The 19,494-nt window shown below is 51.6% G+C and overlaps 1 protein-coding gene across 4 annotated transcripts in view; it reads right to left on the bottom strand.

Annotated features, from left to right (window-relative positions):
* MMP16 (matrix metallopeptidase 16) overlaps window positions 1-19,494 on the bottom strand; it is a 213,283-nt gene that overhangs the window by 62,561 nt on the left and 131,228 nt on the right. Inside the window, exon 1 of one of the 4 annotated variants that reach the window (XM_087825235.1) lies at window positions 5,903-6,215. The exons of 2 other annotated variants lie outside the window; for them this stretch is intronic. In XM_087825235.1, coding sequence (XP_087681361.1) covers window positions 5,903-6,034 — 132 coding nt within the window. In that variant the 5' untranslated portion in view covers window positions 6,035-6,215. Of the gene's footprint in view, window positions 1-2,671; window positions 3,101-5,902; window positions 6,216-19,494 lie in introns of those variants that run through there. One more of the 4 variants, XM_087825238.1, reaches the window with a different exon arrangement.

Here is a 19,494-nt window from a genome sequence, read left to right as displayed (position 1 = left end):
GACCCTCCCCCACCCCCCAAAATTCAGGTTTTGATCTTACTCCAACTTGCCTTTTCGTGACTGAGGTCCAACCTGTAAATGGTATATTTTTTCGAAATAACATCAAGCCATGTTTTAAATTTTTAAAGTTGCCTACGTTGGCCAAAAAGTGACTTTAAAATTACATGTAATTTGTAATGTCAGTGTTTGGACTCCTCAGAAGGTCAGGAGCCCCTGTGTCACCACAGACGGTGACAAACATCAGCTGGAAGCCACACGTTCCATGCATGCGTCTCAGGAAAAAATCTGAAAACCCACCTCTGTGGTCCAGTTGCCCTCAAATTTACAGGGTTAATGGGTACGTTTCCCCCCTTTCATTATATAAATTAAAGCCCGGAGGCTAAATAGAATAGAATTTCACATTTGGAGACGGCCATCGAGACAGCTTAGCTGCATCCTCACGTTTGCAGATAGAAGCAGAGAGGAAATGACGTGTCGGAGATCCCACGAGGCGGGTACAGGACCAAAGCTAAAGCCACAGGCCTGTCCTGTGTCCTGGGCTCAGCACACCACACGGCCAGGTAGCCTCTGTTCCCCTGGGGCATGAACAAGAGGGTTGTTTCTTAAAAAAATTCATTGTCATTGCAGAAAACACATTAACACCTACTTGCCCACCCTCCTCTGTCCTCTGTCAGTTGAAGATAAAAAGACTCTTACGCCCTGGGTTTGGGGTCTAATGCAGAGCCGGCCTCAGTCACATACGGTCTCTTCCACGGATGGGAAGCGTGCAGGCCTCCAGCCAGTTAAAACAGTTAAGATAAACAGGCCTCTGATGCACAGAGGCCTATTCGTCTTCCCCGTATCGGGGAAGAGGAACAGATTTCAGCAAGCGCAGTCGGCCGAGGAAGGTGTGAGCTGAGCTCGACACCCTGTGATAGTAGCAGATGACAAGGCAACATGTGAACAGCATGCTGCTGAGCCGAACTGTCTCAGAAAAACCCACGGGAAGAAAACGTACTGGTGTCAGCTTGGTGGACTTTCAGTAGTTTACACTCTTCAAAAATAAAAGAGGAATGAAAAGAAAACCTTCCTGGACCAGCTGGTATGTCCCAACTTGATAGACTTTTACGTAATTAGACACCACCGTGTCCGTTGCCTCTGAATCAGCGTTTATTTTTTACTAATGACAATGGCATCTGGAAAGTATTGAGTGTTTAACCGGGGGAAGGGATGTTCCCATCCACCCACCCACCTATCTACCCACCATCTATCTGGGATCTACCTTTGTATCTATCTGTGGATCTCTCTATGTACGTGCCTATCCATCCCGCCATCCACCCAATGGAACAGAAATATATTCACTTAATCATCAAAACAACCTTATGAGGCAGATGCTGTTGGGATCTCACTTTATAGATGTGCGGACTGAGGCTCGCAGAGATTAAGTCGTCCATTGTTGACTTAATAAGGTACATGTAAGCAGAGGGGCTGAGAGGAGAACCCAGGCAGCGCTGTGCCAAAATTGTCCTCTCAATCCCTGCAGCACTCCACGGTAAGGAGTGTGATGGATATAATGCATTCACAGATATTTAAAATACGTGGTGATGGAACGGAACATGAAAAACGGCTTAATTTGAAATATACAAGCTGAAGGATCAGAAAATTCCTGAAGGAGCATAAAATAAGAAATCTTTCTCTTCTGACACTAAATAAATTTAATTAATTGATTCGAATGTTTAATGGCTCTTTTTAGGTCCCAAATAATAGCAATTGGTCATTTACCAAATATTCCGAACGGGTACACTTGGACTAGGCCGCGGAAAACATTTACATAGAATCATTGATCGACCCAACTTTAGAGAACAGAACGGTGCCACTAAACAAGCGCATTGAAATTTCCTTGTTAATAGCCTGAAACAGCAGGAAGGAGAGAAAGCAGAAACTTCAGGTTTGTTGTTTTCAACCTGACTCCAGAGATTAAAAAAAAAGAAAAAGCTGTTATTGAGCCAAACTCTACCTTACGTGGCGGGGCGGAGACTGAGCGAGAGAACCCAGCGTGGAGGCAGGTGGGCGTGGCGGGTCCCTCCCTGTGGCTTCCTCGCGGGGGCAGGAAGACACCTGCCTGGCTGGCATCTGCTCACCTGTGCGGGCTCCACGAATGGCCCTAATCTGGGCGTCCTGACCAGGCAGCTCTGAACAGCCACTCGGGGGGACACACGGAACAGCGGGGGACGGGGGCCACGGAGTCTCCTGGCCTCCTGGCCGTTGTCCGTGGCCCGCACGAGCATTCCTAACGGCCCACTGGGGTGTCCGGTGGAGCTGGGAGTCTTCCAGCAGAGAGAAAACTTTAGGAATGAGTCGCACAGCCCGTCACTGACCACACGCTGTGGGGGGCAGGCAGAGGTCCCTTACTCAAGGGGGCTAAGCAGAGCTGGGGACACCGTCCTTCCACGAGCAAGCGAGCGAGGTTGACCACGGACACGAGGAGGAAATAGGAGAAACGGGAAAAGTGGCCCCAACATACGACATTTTAAATCTACAGGATATAAAACTTTCTCTCTGCAATGTGTCACTGCCAAGTTCACAGGCAGCAGACGCCGACGTTCAGGTAGATTCAGAGGAACCGACAGAAGTAAATCGGTGCATCAGTTACAGAAACACGTTGCGGGAAGGGTGGGGATGTCGCACTCACGATTCATAGCATTTGTCCTAAAATATCCTTTTGAAATCCAGAATGTCTCTTCTCTCTTTAATTAAAAACAACAAAATCAGTTTTTCCTTTATTAAGATGTTTGTCACAAAAAAGTCATCTTCTTTGCTTTTGATTTTACCATTGAACTGGCTTTAAGTACTTCCCCTCATTAGAAATGTGTGCTGTTTTAAAGAACCGTAAGAACATGTTGTTCATGTATTTAACATCTGACAAACTAGCAAAGTTGATGGTGAAGGTTATGAGTATCAGGCACTAGAGCCTCACATTTCACCACAAAAACGTCTGCAGCGTCCAAAACAAAACAAACCAACAGAAACAGCCCAGGGTTGTGAAAATTCCCACGGCAACAAGGAAAGCATCCCGGAGACAGGCCGAGGTTTTAGAATCACGACTCCTGGCCAGCCCGTTGCCCTCCCCACCCAAAGGCCGGCTGTGCTCAGGCGCTGTCCACTGGCAGCCGCTGACCTGCAGGCACTGCCAGGGACCCGAAGGCCCACTCCCCGAGGGGGCGACACACAAAACCCTTTAAACACACGTGTGCTGAGAAGATGGCATCGCGAAGGGTCCCGCCTGCTCCACACAAGGAGATGAACCCCATCCCCTCACAGCCTGACCCCGCCTCGGCGGCACACGCCCCTTCCTGCTTCTTAAAAACAAACACAAACCGACAGGCAAAATGCTCGGTCTCTCTCTCAACAGGCTTTCATCGGTCTATTAAAAAACACTGGCTCTGGTGATGGGCAATTCCGAGCGTCCGCGCTCTCAGAAACGAGACAGGAAAGAGTTAAATGAACACCTCCACCCGGTCCCCCACCTCCAGGAAAAAACACAGTGGATTTTAAACCTACAATTACAGGGGTGAGAGGCTGGGTCCCGCCGGTGGTGGTGTCTGTTGGGAGAGGAAGGGAGCACTGTAGTCCCCTGGGCAGCAGGAAAGCATCTCCCAGAGCGGACGTCCTTCCAACGACAGCAAGGCGTGCGCTTGGGAGGGAGTGGGGATGGCCACGGAGCTCCACGCGTGATTGCTACGTCCGATGTCTATGCGAAGCCCGCCCTTGACCAGGAACCAGGCGAAGCCTCGCAGTGCAGGCTCTGCAACCCGGGCAGACAGACACAGCCTAAGTGCCTTTTCCGAAGCAGATGTAACGGCCTGTCTTCCCCATCGGGGCTTCCTACTGAAAGGAGCATGTAATGAAAGTGAGCCGGGCAGGCGTTCATGCCGGAGACGGTCCTGCCATCCCGCACTCTCCACGGCGTGGGGGGCTTCCAGCCGCCGCACTGAGGACTGGGAAAGGGGGGGTTTTTCTTACAGGTCAGGAACTATGAGCCCAGTGGAGGCCGTGCCCAAGTGCTTGGGGAAAACGCGAACCATGGAACACAATCTCTAAATAGTCACAAAATCAACCATTAGAAACGCTGTGTAAGGTCTCCGGTGACACACGCCTCTCATCTTTCCATAATTAAATCTTTGCATCGTATAATAAATATAGACGGAATAACTTAAATGCTCTAAAAATGGGGAAATAGCAAATTTCCCCCCATAAACCATTTCCCCCATATCTCTGGAAGGAGAAGATATAATGGAAATCTAAATTTTTGGTAAAATCGTAACGTTTTCTTGCATGATAATACCAGATGGAACCGAGGGATTCAAACTATGAAGAAATATGATCAAATGTGCGTTTAGCCTCAAAAAGGAAAGTATTCACCGTGGAAACACTGACGCTTCCCCAAGGATGTCTGCAAAGCAATCTGAGCCTTCCCCCCGCAGCAGGCCTCCGGGCCATGGTGCCCCCAGGCCCCACCTCTCCCCACCCCCCAGCACCAGCAGTTTAGGGCGCTGTGACCAGAGCTGCCACCCCAGCTGAGTCCAGTCTATGAACTCACTCCGTCCCCCTCTGGACATCCCTGCACCTTGGCTACGAGCCTCCGCCCGCCACCCGATTCCACAAGTTCCAATGTGCCACCGAGAGCAGTCTGCACACTCAGCCCCCTTCCCTCTCCTCCCACCCAGGGAAACAAAGTGGTGTTTTTCAAAGGGTTAAACCACTGTGGTTTCCAAATTGGGGTTTTCAAATAACAGATTCATCTTAACAGCTGTACTTCTTTAGCTCAGAGAACAGTTGCTACTTTCCAGATACTTTGTTTCTCTCCCACCTGCCCTCCCGCCCCGGCCGCTTCCCAGGTGCGTCTGTCCCACGGAACCTGCTCAGACGCCGCGCAACAGGTCCCGCTATTGTGCGGACACACTCCCGACAGACGGACAGTGAGCTTAGGAGCCTCGGCGGCAGGGGAGGAAAATCACGCGCTTTTCAGACTCGCTCCGAATTCTCCCGAGACGTCCGAAGACGCGGGGACCTGACGGGCCGCGGTGTTTCCTACAGGACCCTCCCGTGACCAGCCCCGCGTGGGCCCCGGGGACACAGGCTTCCCCGCGGGCTCCGGATGACAGCAGGGCCACTTCGCCAGGTCTGGCAAGTCCTGGCCCCTAAGTTCCCTGAGGCTTTGGGTCTGTCTGTCCGTCTGTCTCCAAAGCTCGCCAAGCCAGTGACGGTGTAAAACCTCCCCGTTTTGCCCGAAGAGTGTGAAATCAAATTAAAAACACACCTCAGAGCCGCCCGCCGGCCACGTCGGTGCAGGCGGGGGAGGGGAGGGGGCGCTGGGAGGAGCCGGCGCCCGCGCCCGCCGCCAGCTCCAGCCCCTGCACCAGCTTAGGTCCCGAGGAGACGAAGACTCCGTCTGGTCAAGTGTTTTGCCACCAGGCTGCGCGATTAAACAGAGCAAGCGCCCCCCTGCCGCCCCGATTCTGATGTTCGCCGCCTTTGTTAGACGCGGAGCCGGAGCGCGGGCAGGTTCCCGGAACAATGACCGCCCGGGGGGCGCGGACGCCCGGCGGCCAGTCCCGGGTCCTGGCTCCCGAGCAGTGGATTCCCCCTGGACCGGCGCTGGGCTGCCTCCCGGAGCCCCACGCGGCCTCTCCCGGTGGCGGCGGGACCCATCGCCTCGGCCGAGCTGAGCGCAAAGCATCCTTTGTGCCTCGGGGATAACGGACTCGGTCTCGGCGCATCCATCACCCAGATGGAGACGCGCAAATCGGCCCGGCTGGAGGGACACGGCGCAGACCCCGGCCGCTCGGGGCGCCCGGACGCGGGGACTCAGGCGTGTCGGCGGCGGCCCAGCCAGGGGAAGCGGCCAGCCCGGTACCCTTACCTCCACATTGAAATACTGCTCCGATCCGCAGACAGCAGCGCATAAAATCCAAAGCAAGGTTTGCAAGAAAACCGCCCCCGAGCGATGCACGAAGCCCAGCCGTCTTCCAGAGCCGAGGGCGAGGAGGGTCATAGTGGACTGCGCTCCAGCGGACGCGCGAGCTCCCGGCGCGGCCCCCGCCGCCCTCCGCTTCCTTTCCAAAGTCCTGGTGGGAAGGAGCCCGCAGGTTCACGGCGCCGGGCAGGGCCGCGCTCGGCAGCCCGAGCCGCGCAGGCAGGTCAGAGGCGGCCCGCGGGCACCATCGTCGCCCCGCGCCCGGCCCGGCCCCGCGCCACGTCCCGCCCGGGCGTCCGCCCCGCGCGCCCCGCTCGGCCGCCGCCTCCGGCTGGGCTCCTGCGGAAGGGCCGCCGCCGCTCTCGTGCCTCCAGAACGTTCATCCGTAATCTACATAACTCCTCCTTCCTGCCTTCCCCCGGGTCCGCGGGCGCCCGGCCGGGCGGGGGCGCGCGCACGCACACAGGGGCGCGCGCGCACGCATCTGCACACTCGCATCTGCACACACATCTGCACACACTCACACACAGCCACACACGGACTCACACACCCGCACGGCCGCGCAGCCAGCCAGGCGCACGCGCGCGCACACCAGCCGGCGGCCTCGCGCAGCCCCGCGCGCCCAAGGAGACGCCGCGCGGGAGACTCCGCGGCACCGCACCCTGGAGGCGACCCGGGCCCTGGATGGAGGGATCCTGAACAGACCCCCACCCCACCCAGCGGCGGGCCTGTCCCCGCGCCCGGCCACCGAGCCCATAGAAGCCTTGCGCGCACCCTGCCGGGGACCCCGGGCGCGAGGGGAAGCGGCCTTGCCTAGTCCTGGAGGCCACCGTGTCCCCCATCCAGCGGCCAGAAGGTGGGGGCGCGGGGTATCGGGGGAGCGCAGGCCTGGGACCTGGCTGGCCAAGTCTGGGGAGCCGGAGATGCCAGTCCTAGCGTCCAAACTTTGTTGGGGTCCACCGACCCAGCCTGCGGCCTGCTGCGCCCCGGGGTCCCGCCCAACGTCACCACGCCCGACCCCAGGCCTCCCGGAGTGGGCACAGGGTTGGGGCGGGGGCCAGGCACACACAGCGGCGGGGAGAAGACGCTGACCTTCTGAGGGGGCTGGTCCGGGAACCACCTGCGCGCTGGGGCGCAGGAGGGCGGGTCCCAGGTGTTGGCACTTGGGGGAGGGGGCCGCCGGGTGGGGAGGAAGGGTCGGCTCGAGGGGAGGGGCGTTCAGGAGCGGGGCGGGGGTGCAGCAGCAGGGGGGCTTCCTGGGGGGCTGCCCGGGGCGTCAGTCTCCCTTGGGAAGTGCGCGCTGGGCGGGGGGAGGGGAGGGGAGGGGGCTGCCCATAGGGCTCCGAGGGCAGGTGAGGGTTTGGCCGGAGGAGTTGGGGGAAGAGGCCGCGGGCACGTTAGGGGCCAGGCGAGCACGTGTGCTTCTCTCTGGCGGTCAGCAGAGGGGCAGCGGGGCCCCTGGAGGAAAGGGAGGCACCGTAGCCAATAACGGGGCTCCAGGTACCACCAGGACCTGGGCCGAGAACTGACCGGGCAGGTGAGGGGCGAGCGGGTGAGGGGTTTAGGGCTGCGGGAGGTCACGTTTGCTGGGAAACTGGAAAACTCTGTGGGAAATGGCCTCGCAGGGGAATAATTTACATCCCAAAGAGAAACACAAGTTGAGGGACCGGCGGTGCAGTGACCCCTCCTCCGGGCGCTGTAGCAGGTCCCAGGGGCAGGAGAGCCCAGAGCCCTGGGCGGGAACAGCCCTGACCGACCTCCCAGGGCAGGTCCTGGGGCAGCAGGTCCACTCAGGCAGGTGCAGGCGCCGGTGACACCACCGCCGAAGATGGAACGACTTGTTTCCTTCCCTGACCGAAGCTCTCTGCACCCCCATAATTGAGTGTTGCTCAAATATTTTATTTTCTGCTCATTTATTTGTTCGTTCGTTCATTGCTCCGCTGAACGTTCCTGAGCAACTGTAAACTACCCAGCGCCTGGGCAGGTAGTCGGGCCAGCGTGGAGAGAGTCAGATCTGCCTGCCCGTCAGGGTCTGGGACAGTGCGGTCCTGGCCTCGGAACCTGTTCCATCAGCCTGAACTTAGTCAGCACGAGGGGGTGGGCCAAACGTGGGGGACTTGGAACCAGTGAGTGAGTGGGCACAGAGTGGAGCACCTGGAGGTCTGGGGTGCTGGGGAGCAGAGAGAAGGAACTGGGGGAGCACAGCCCTCACCTACTGGGCGGGGAGTCCTGTCTGTGCCCACAGCTGACCATCACCCTGCAAGGCTGCCTCCGGCTCTCCAGTCATGTTCTCCCAGGGCCACGGCCCCCGAGCGCCCCCAGGCCCTGCGAGGCTGTCCGGCCTCTCTCCCGCTCGGTCGCCCTGCTGGGTTTCATCTGCTCTCCAGTGACACGTCTCCAGTCCTGCACCCCATCCCAGGGCCCAGAAGTCGTCATCGCTCGCCCCAAGCTCAACAAGTCCCAGCCAAGCTCACCACCTCCCTTAGATGGGGTAGCTGTCGGTCCCCCATTCCAACCCGAACCCATGTTTCAACCTGGGTCCTTGTTTCCACTAGACCTCGACTCCAACCCTAACTTACGCTCGGTCCAGCAGCCGTCGGGCTCGGTCCAGCACCTTCACTCGTTCCGCTCCTCACCTTAGCCCCTCACAGCCCCTTGTACACGGACGCCCTCCTCGTGGCACGAGCTTCCAATACGACGTGTGCGCAGATTTCCTGGCCCCCGGGTGTTCCTGGGAGACCTCCCCTTTCCCTTTCTTACAGAGCAGTCTCAGCGCAAACTTGGGGTTGTTACATTACAAGGAAATTTTTTAAGTTCTTGTCTTCAGATTCCTCATGGAGCCTCCATCTCCTCTTCGGAATTCAAATTATTCAGAGGTTCAACGAGTCGGGCCTGTGGTGAGAGGCACAGGTATTCTGATACACAGCCGACAGCTTTTTCATAAGAAAGGTGCGTTAGTGACTGTTTTACACGTGCAGGAAAACACCATGAGCAAGTAGCCCAGTTTAGAAACAGTCCCCTGTGGTTTCACCCGGGTCATAGCAATCATTATTTTAGACTAAACCTGGGCAACACCCTGGATTATCAGGCTGGTCCCGGGTTAGCCTGAGGTGACACACGGCTAGCAGGGACGTAGGTGGCGGGTGACACCGAGAGGAGGAATTGCGAGTTCCTTTAGCCACCACACAGCTTCGGGAAGGTCATTTAGTTTCTAACTTTCATTTTCTTCATCTATGAAACGGGATTTCATGCTCTCCGGGCAGTTGGGAAGGCTAGAGGAGCATTATGTTGGGAGCGCTGTGTAAATTTTTCAATGCTAAAGGACAGGGAATTACGACAGTGCGACCAGGGCCAACCACACAGACCGCAGGCCGGCGGCAGAGACTCGCCGGGCCGGTCAACAAAGGAGCGAGAGAGAGAGAGAGAGAGAGGGAACCGTGTTGGAAACGTTCAGCGAGAAGACACTGTGCGAACAGTCCCAACGGTCACCTTGGGCCGTACCAGGCGCTGTGTGTTTAACTGGCACTGACGGGAAGGACAGAGGTTTTCATTTCTTCTCAGGAGGCAGAGCCGTGGAATCGCGGTCTCACATTGTTACCAAAATACTCCTCCCTAGGCCGGTCCTGCTGTTAAGGAACTTAACGTGATCATGAGTCTCTACACGTCTGTCGAGGCCTGGCTGTTTCCCCTGTCGAAGGGCAGGGTGGGCGTCACCTAAGGGAGCTACTATCCCTGCTGACTGCAAACCCCCCAGGAATGCGCTTCCTCATCGGGACCGTAGGTGCTGTCCTTATTTTTCTGATATCAAGTTCCCTGATTCTGCTTACGCCCGAGTAGTTGTCTGCTTATGTCATTCACAAGGTCAAAAGCAAGGGACTTGTTCACCGTAAATGACAAGGCAATTGGTGTCTGGAAATCTGGAGATGTATATGGATTTATTTCTGAAAAAATAACTGTGGTCATTTTCAATGAGCTAAGATTTTCAGAATTTCTGTCTGTATAATCAAAATGTAAGCCGTGTGATATTGCTCAGAGCATAAGCCAATGTCAGTAAATCATAATTTGACACTGCAATGAGTGGTTATTTAATTTTTTAGTAAAATATGTGACTATTCTCTATAAAATTAAAACAGATCCAAATTAAAGTCTTAAAAATGCATTAGAAAACAAATTATCTAAATTATTTGCGCCCAAGATGTTCATCCACGTCAGGAACCGTCCTCTATTTCTAAGTGAAATCACCATCGTACTAACGCGGGGAGGCAGAGCCTGGGCTGAGGCTCCGAGGGTTTCCCAGGACAGCCATCGACTGCCCAGAGGAGCAACCTCGGGGCTCCTATAAAGACCTGGGACAGAAACATTCACATGGGGTGAGGCTTTTGGAATTTTAATTCATCCCCATTAAAGGTACACCTTCCTTCACCCATTTTCATTACTTTTTAAAAATTCTTAGTGCTGTTATTATAGGGGTAACATTTATTTTCTACCTTAGAAAATTCTTGCTCAGGTTCTTCTTTTACCTCGGCAAATAAGATACTGAAGTTAGCCGGATATTGTTTACATGGCCTGCTGCTTAATCTTTAATTTTCATTTAAGTCACATTGAGACCAAATGTCATGGAACAATAAGGACTCAACCGTTAGTACAAAAATTATAGAAACACCTCGCTGGGTGGGAAGGGAGTGGATGCCTCATTCCATGGCCCCACCCAATGAAAAAGCTCATTTTACATTTTCCTAATAATTAGTCGGCGACTTCTTGAAGACATCCGGGGGTGGGAGTCATGCTACTCTGTGAAGAAACTATTCAGTGGAGCATCCAAGGGCGTATGGCCTTTGAGATTTTTATCAATTTGTCTGTACCATAGTTTTCATAGCTAAAATAATTTTTTAAATTATTTTTCAAAAATGTAGAATACCCTTGCCCTGGCCAGGTGGCTCAGTTGGTTGGGGAATCATCCCATACACCAACAGTTCTGGGTTCAAGTCCTGGCCTGCACACACCCCTAGGCTATGGGTTCGAACTCTGGTTGGGGCGCATGTGGGAGGCAACCAATCGATGTTTCTCACACGGATGTCCCCCCCCCCTCAAAATCAAATAGCGTATCCTCAGGTTAGGATAAAATACAAATATAAATAAATATAAACACAAATCTATATATAAATATAAACATATATACACCTCCCTCTCCCTGGATGTCAGGCATGTGGAGAACCCCCAGCACCCACAAGGTGGCCAGACAAGGTCAGCAGCAACCGTCATCAATCAGAATAAAGCCTCGTGACGGAAGTGACTGATGCTAAATAAATTCTGGTTATTTTTCATTAATTTCTCACTTACAGACTTCATCTGTCAGCTTGCCTAGTGTCTATTAGTTAATCTTCGTAAAAACATATGCACATATATATATATTCATTCTTGTTTTTCCCCTGCATGCAAATTCACAGTAAAGGATGGGCCATTTCTTTGCTGTACGTGGATTATCTGGGAAATGTTTGTGAATAATCCAAAAACAAGATGAAAAAGTCCATGTGGATGTTTTGTGTAGGATCTTGACATTTGTATTAACAGTGAAAAGCTCACTTCCACATAAAACTATAAAACGCTAGTTTACGATTATATAATATCATATACGCACATCACCTGTCAGCAGTTATCCAAATGTTTCCATTTAATATGAAATTAAAAACATAAAAGTTCATGATTTGGGATACTGAGCAGGAGCTAAAAAATGTATTTGAAATCTGCTTATTTTAAACAAAACAGTGCCTGACTTGTTGTAAATCCCACGAAATGTTAAATCTCCAAGTTTCTGGGGGTTTTGTAGATATTAGTTCGGTTTCCTACCCAGGATTTGAATCCTCTCTACAATGTCCTCAAGTTTTTACATTTAAAAACCTCTATTCCCACATCATAACAATTTATTTATGAACTCTCGCTAAAATCCCAGACTAAAATCTGGTGTAAAATACCCTGTATGTGAATGAAGCCCGTACTTTTCAGAGAACCATGTACTTATAATTCTTGACCCTCTGTTGGTGTCACAATGGCTTAGGCTTATTAAGTTCATTTTTTCAAATTATCCTAATTTCATTCTCGTTGATTTATGTACTTAGCTGAGCCTTAACATTAATAAGAACATAGGACCTTATTTCCTGCCTCTTAGGAGAGGAACGTATTCTATAGCGGACGAGATGAATACCTTCCTTCGGGGAAAATATAGGTTTTCGTGACGAGTGCCGGGCCCTGTACAGAGCCACACACTTCTGCCTTTTTCCTCTCCTAGCAGACACTGTGCCCTCGGGGGGCCATCAGTGGACACTGGAAATTTCAATGTGATGGTCGTGTGTCAGTGAACGCCGGCCAGGAGCCACTCTTAGCTCTATGCATTCTGTTTCCCAAACGAAGAAGTTGAATCAGGTGATTTCTGAAGTTCTCCACGTTTCTCAGACCCTGTGACTGTATCAAGTTCACGTTGACACAAAAGTCAAATTTGGTACCTGCCTGGCTAAGAAGTCAGAGTTTAAAACACTGGACTGGATATAAATATAATTTAACCTACTTTTTTTTGCTAGTTTAGTAAGTTTCATATCCTGACTGTACTAAGGGAAAGTATTTTTTCGTTTACAGGAATTAAATTCAGAGGAACGTGCGGACTGGTGTAGAAGGGAGGGGAGTTCTCATACCTGCCGGAGGCCTGAGGCCTATGGACGCAAAGCTCCTCTGGGCGTCTGCGCCTGGGTGTGTCTGCGCCTGGGTGTGTCTGCCCCTGGGTGTGTCTGCCCCTGGGTGTGTCTGCCCCGGGGTGTGTCTGCGCAGCACCCGGGCCTGGGTGTGTCTGCCCCTGGGTGTGTCTGCCCCGGGGTGTGTCTGCGCCTGGGTGTGTCTGCCCCGGGGTGTGTCTGCCCGGCACAGGGGCCTGGCTTCACCACTAGGCGTCACCGTAACGCGACCTGGGGAGGAAGCTGTGAGCTCATCGATGCTCTTTGGTTGTTGATTTTGTGTTTTGTTTTGTTTTTGAGGTGGCTCAGCGACAGGATTTCCACTTTCATGAATCATATAACTTAAAGGATAACGTCTATGTAAAAATGGCTCTCATGGCGACATTCAGGCGAAACAGTTCTGCCGTGGAACTTAACGTCTATGAAAAGGGAAAGATCGCGTTTTGTTTCCCCTCCTCCCATCAGCTGCCTCAGCTGCAGGTCTGCTCCTCACTGCAAACTTCTTGCACCTGGTTTTCCTTGTAGTTGCTCCAAGGAAATCAACAAAATGTCCAAGTGTTTTACAGTAAGTCGGTATGTTGATTTAATATAAAGTGGCTATTCACCTACTCGTAAGTAAATATCTATGTTTTTAATTCTGATAAAATGAATGAGAGATAAGTTATAATAAATCATACATGATAATAATTATTATAAAAGTGAAAATAGGTAGTTTTCTGGTGGCGAGTATAATATTTGTCAATAAGAATTACGTCAAGTTAAATTTGGTGGATTTCTAATTTCCTTGATGTAAATGTTGTTACATCTCCCAGTGGGCAACTGAAAGTTTTAACTTTCAAAATTATACAATGATTTTTAACACTGCTTGACTGAAAAACATATTTATCAAGCCAGTAAAAATTACTCCGGCGGAGACTGCCAGATTCTGCTAACAGAACACAGGACTCACCACTCACTTTTAGGGTAAGTATATCCCCTGCGGTATCGGGACAAACACTAAAGACTTATCTGTTGTTTATCTGAAATTCAAATGCACTGGTATCTCGTATTTTATATGTCAGCTCTTCTGAGGGTATAAATATACGTATGTACAGTCAGTTAAAGCTATTTCTGAGCTACCTACACAGATAGACTACATATGTGTACATGTGATATATACAAGGTAGTTTCTTCTCAGTTTCTGGAAGTCAAGCTTCAGAATTTTTCCCCTAAATTTGTATTTATTTGAGACAGACACGGATTTGTTGTCTGACTCATTCATGCATCACTGGTTGAGTCTTGTGTGTCCTGATCGGGGATTGAACCCACTGCCTTGGCGTATCGGGACGATGCCCTAACCCCTGAGCTACTCGGCCAGGGCCAAGGTTAGCCTCCTGAAAAGCTGAAAAAAGAGGAAATCAGAGTTAAAGAGCTGGGGAGGGAGGGAGGAGAAACAGACACATCTCTGGTTCTGCGAAAGTGGCCTGTGACCATCCGGCAACTGAAGGTGACCAAGCACGGTGGCAGGAAAGGGGCGATGTCAACACTCAGGAGCCGGCTGGCTTCCTACCGGGTGAGAAGCAACACTGTTCCCAGCAGCGGGAACTGCACAAAAACGGGGAATGACGCGGGAGGGGGCTGGGAAAGAAGCAGGGCCCTTCAGAACCTCAGAGTCGATGGAGGAAGATAAAAGGAGAGGCAAAGAGCCCAGGCGACGGTGGTGGGAGCACGCGGCGTAACGGGAATGGAGAGCCCGTGACTGGAACCGCCTCTGGCCTTCGAAGGCGCAACAGGCTGGGGGGGGGGTCCCTCGTTCCCTGAGCACCAGGTGCCACATAACAGCCACACTGTCCCTGGCTGGCTCCACAGCACCGTCAGGAAGCCGACGGCAAACCAGTTCAAGTCACCGCCAAAGGTTCGAGGAAGCTCCGGGCGCGTTGGGTACGAACCCCGAGGGGCCGTGTGCCCACCTCCAAGTTCACACCCTGAGTGTGTGCAGCTCCTTGCAACCAATCGCACCTCAGTGACGCTGGTGAGAAGGAATGTGCAACTGAAATGTTTCCATTTAAGAAATACAAAAAATCAGTCATTCATTTTTAACAAAACAAAGGAAATTTAGCTTTATGTGGTGAGGCAACAACTACTGACCCATGGAATTATGGGCAGTTTGGAAAGAAATGAATGTAGAAATGTACAAAGTGAACTGTTGGCCATTTGCACACAAATTAACGCCACAATTAGTAAGTCCCACCAAGACCGCACAGCCGCTGTGCTTTGGGCTATTTTCACACTGGCGCTTAAAATGTAATAGACTACATGTGATTTATCAAATAATATGGATCCAAACATCTCAGTAACTTTCACATATACTTTGATGTTAAAATTATACTTTAAATACTGGTTATGGACACTACCTGAATTTTTTCAAGTTCATGGAGGTTACTCGGCATTTTCCCAGTTTCCACTGGTTGAGAATATCTGCGTGTTTCTCTGTACATCTTTCTGTTTGTGAACTACAGCACTGACCTACTGAACGTGTTACGCACGGTGCCTCCGCCTTTCCTTAGGTCTTGGCACAAAGCTAAGCCCAGCTTGTCTGTATTTATGCAAAATGTTCTGTCTTCTTAACCTAATCACCTCACTTATCTTTATGGAATTTTCCCTCGATTCTATACACTTTCCATCAGCTTTCTTCAGAAATCACATCTGACCTCCTATTGTTCACATCTGCAACTTTAATGAACAAAGTTAAAAAATAATAGCCCTGGGCTTTGGTTTAGAACATCTAACCTTTAAAATTCCAATGGATCCTCCAAATCCATCATTTAAAATGCCACCCCTCTCCCAGCAGACACAGCGCAGATCTGCTCAGGGGGTGGACTGAGCTGCAACATGTGGGCAACCGAGTTGTAAACATCAAATGTGAAGTTAATTCCAAGAACCATGCGAACGCGTAAGAAAGACCAGGAGACCATCAGACACCACAGAGACAGGTTTGCAGTTTAAATTAACAATAACTATGATGATAACAGAAGGAAAAGACAAACCAGCTAAAGGGATATTTATTAATGGCCGAATGTCTTCATAAAAACCAAACCCGAAAAGGAGGCGGGGCCCAAGTCAGGGCCTGTGAACCAAGCAACGGAAACCACTTCCTGATGGTGGGTTGATCAGATGGTGTTTGGTCGCAGTGGCCAAATGAAGGGACCCAGGGAAATAAACTCGGCGAAAACGCCTAGCTTTTGGTGAAAACAACTGTTGAAAGGTTTGAGAGGTTGGGTAAAGGAGTGATTGTTCATTAGAAGAACCCCAGCCATTGATCTGATGAGTCGGGAGGCGACGTTGATGCTGCTGAGATGCTGCTGATGTGAGGGCTCCGCCAGGTTTGCAGCGACGACAGACTCGACCCCAGGATCAGCCGCTGTGCTCGGCAAGGACACTGTCCCAGAAGCCGAGAAAACCTGAATTCAGCGCAACTGGAAGTGGAATACGACGCGTTACGATGGATTGTGATAAAAATGTGCTCGTAGCAGAAAAAGTCAGGAAATCGGGCAAAGCTACAGAACTCGTGAAAACGTGATGCTGGTAAAGCCTACGGATGCTCACGGCCACGTTCGCACAGGTACTTTGTGGAGCACCTGTGACCTCTGTGGCCTGTGACTGTTGCAAACGAGCTTCATTTGCTCTTATGAGCGTAACGACCGTCAGTCACGTCAATTTTTCTTAGAAACAGAAGCTACATATAAAAATAGAAACCGCACCTGCCCCATCAGCGGGGGTAAAATGTCACCTGGGTTATTTTGAGCACAGGACCAAAATCGAATTTTTTTAATGAAAGTAACTGCCTCTACTTCTATTAATTATAGACATGATGCTATTTCCAATGAAGTCAACCTAAATGAAAAGATGCTGCTTGATGTGGAGCTCATCTGCCCCGCAGCGTTTCCGCAACGATGCTGACGAATCACGGCCGCGTGGAGCGCTCCAGACACTCCTCACGCTGTCGGAGGCTACGGCCAGGAGGCAGGGCTCCATCCCCGGCCGACGGGCAGTGGATCCGTTTCCCGAGCTCAAACCACAGGCCCAGCTGTGGGTTTGGACCTTGATGCAAATGCAAAAAAACTTCGTATTTCAAAATCCATTTAACTATACAATTGAGGAACTTCCACCTAATCTTCAAATGGAAGCGATTAATCCACAATATGGTAAAAGGTGACTATCAAGAGAAGAATCTAACAGAACTCTGTAAGGACTTCCAAGTGATAAGTATGTTCGATTAAAATTTTAAGTGTGTGGATTTATATCAGCGTTTAACAGTACTTATTTGTGTGAAAAGACATTCTGTGGATAAAACATGTGAAATCATATTACAGAGACGCATTAAACACTGAATTTCAACCTCTATTCAGCAAAAGGTCACCTCCCCTCCCCCCCAAAAAATACTGAGATCAAAGTTTATTTCTCACTGGAGACGGTGAAAGCTGATTTTTTTCATGAACTATCTGATTGTTTTCTCTCTCCTGTTTTTAATCCTGTACCGGTAAAAGGATTTTAGGGAATCAAGAGACTGTTCAACGACCTGCATCGTGGCTTTTTGGGGGAGTTACCTTTTGTGGAATTACGGATCCCTCCATCGTTTCCTCCTGTACACCCTCCTCTCGTCCAGATAAAATAAAACACTGTAGCTGCCATTTCCAGCCAAACACTTTTAAAAAATATTGCTCCCTAATGTAAAAGTTGACTTTCAGCCAAAATGCCTATAACTGATTTAATTGGACAAATATTAGAGCAGATTAAAAATTTAATCATAAATCCTCCAAGTAAGAACGATCTTTGTAGCATAACATCTCCATCCTGGACGGCCTTCCCACGCAGACTGCCGGAGTCAGCGCTTTCCCGCGAGTCCTCTCCCTTCAGACCTCCGCCCGAGCCCCGGTTTGACGGACTCCAAGGCAACCCGGTGCCCCGTTGGCACATTCACAGCTGCCCGAGCAGACTGTGACCACAGATGGGCAAAGCTCACGGTAATCAATGCTGCCCTGCCTTCCAGGAACCGTCACTGGCCGCCCGGCTCAGGGCTGAGGGTCGGTGCCCGGCCCGTGCCTGGGGGTGGTAACAGGGCCCAGGCGACCTGCTGTAATACAGAACACCCAGCGTGGTTCGCCTGCTGCTTCCAAGAGAGTAAATATTTATATCGCTCGGCCCTCTCGTTATTTCCGTGAGGACGCCTCTGTCTGAGCCAAGGGGGTTCGATGTACTGGAACTTTCTGTGGAAGACAATTAGTCAGATGACATGAAATGTTCTGATCTCCGCCAACGACTCTGGAGCCATCTCAAGCGGCCTTTGATTCCTCAGACTGAGGGAGATGGGCGTGGCTGGTTATAGGATCCGGTCATCACCTGCTTCTGGGGAGACCAAGGTCGAGGGCCCTCGCTAATCTCAAGTAGAAGGTGCGGAGACCAGGGGGGCGTGGCGAGGACCGGGCTCTGGAGCGAGGGCGTCAGGGCTGAATTCCCACCTGCTCGGCCACTTACCAGCTGGGAGCCCTTCATAACCTCACGTAATTTCTTTGGTCTCTTTCCTTTAAAAGAAAAAGCCCATATATATGTTTATAGAATTTAAAGGAATTTATATTTATAACTTTAAACTATGACGCTTTCCAGGAGCAGTGATGTTGATAATCACAGAACAGAAAATGAAATGAGGGCCATGAAATACTCCAGGTGCTGCTCTCAAACAGATATGCTCATTTAATCAGCACGCGTCACTTGAATGGAAGGGAGAGGGGATGTCCTCATTTTTAGAGGAGAAAGTTAGGAAACAGGGTGCGGAGATGCTCCCCATTCAGACAGCCCAGATTCTGGGGCATGGCCGTGGCTGGGCCTGTGTTGGGACCGAGATGGTAACGGAGACGCCAGCCATTTCTCTCGACCTGGTCTGACTGAGTCAGCACAGCCCCCTGGGTCTCCCACAAGGAGGCCTAACTCTCCTTTATTCGTACGCGAACATCCCGCATCCCTGAACACAACACCTTCCCCAGAACAGGACTTGCTGGTGAGGAAGAGAATTAATGACAGCCTCAGTTTGGGGAAACTACTAACCCATGGCCATGATTTAAGTGGCGTCAGAGAAGATGACAGGCTGTATCAGTCTGTGCAAACCACTTGCAAATGCAGGAGCGCCAGGCGGGGGCGCGCAGTGGGCCTCTGCATCGAGAGGGGGGCGAGGGCCGCAAACCAGCCTCCTGCTGGATCGTGGGAGCAGGAGCACCTGTCGGGATCCGCACGCAGAGCACCGTCGGCGAGGCTACCCTGCGGCAAAATACAGGTCACAGTGGGCGGTCGCTGACCCGTGAGCTCTCCAAGGGCAGGTCCTTTCCAGCCCCTGCCCCCCCGTCACTGCTGCACCCCTGCCCGGCCCCTCTGGACAAGGCCTGGCCCAGCTCCATCACCTGCCTGCGCACAGCCTGGGTCGGTGGTGTCCGGACGGAGCACAAGCTCCCGGTGCCGTCCAACGTCCGGTCCTGCACCCGTGTCCTGAAATCCACTCCCGTTCCCTTTCCCCAGGAGTATCGCTCCTGCAGCTACGTTTTTTTCTCTCCTCATCAGCAAGTTCTCCTCCTCTCCCGCTGGGTCGCTCCCCTTGGCCTGCGAAGGCTTCACTGGATGCTAATGAAAAATCACCGGAAGCCTCACACTCCTCTGGGCACCTGCCCCCGTTTCAAGCAAAACGCCAGTGGAAGGGCTGTGGGCTTTCACCGTCCCTGCCCACCCCCTCTTCAGCCTACTCGAGTGAAGCTTTTCTCCTTGTACCTGCCATGGAAGAGCTCTTTCCAC

The sequence above is a fragment of the Miniopterus natalensis genome, chromosome 16, assembly GCF_054644295.1.
Source record: "Miniopterus natalensis isolate mMinNat1 chromosome 16, mMinNat1.hap1, whole genome shotgun sequence".
Taxonomy (NCBI): Eukaryota; Metazoa; Chordata; class Mammalia; order Chiroptera; family Miniopteridae; genus Miniopterus; species Miniopterus natalensis.
Note: the sequence above shows the minus strand (reverse complement) of the source record. Positions and strands in the feature narration are given on the sequence as shown.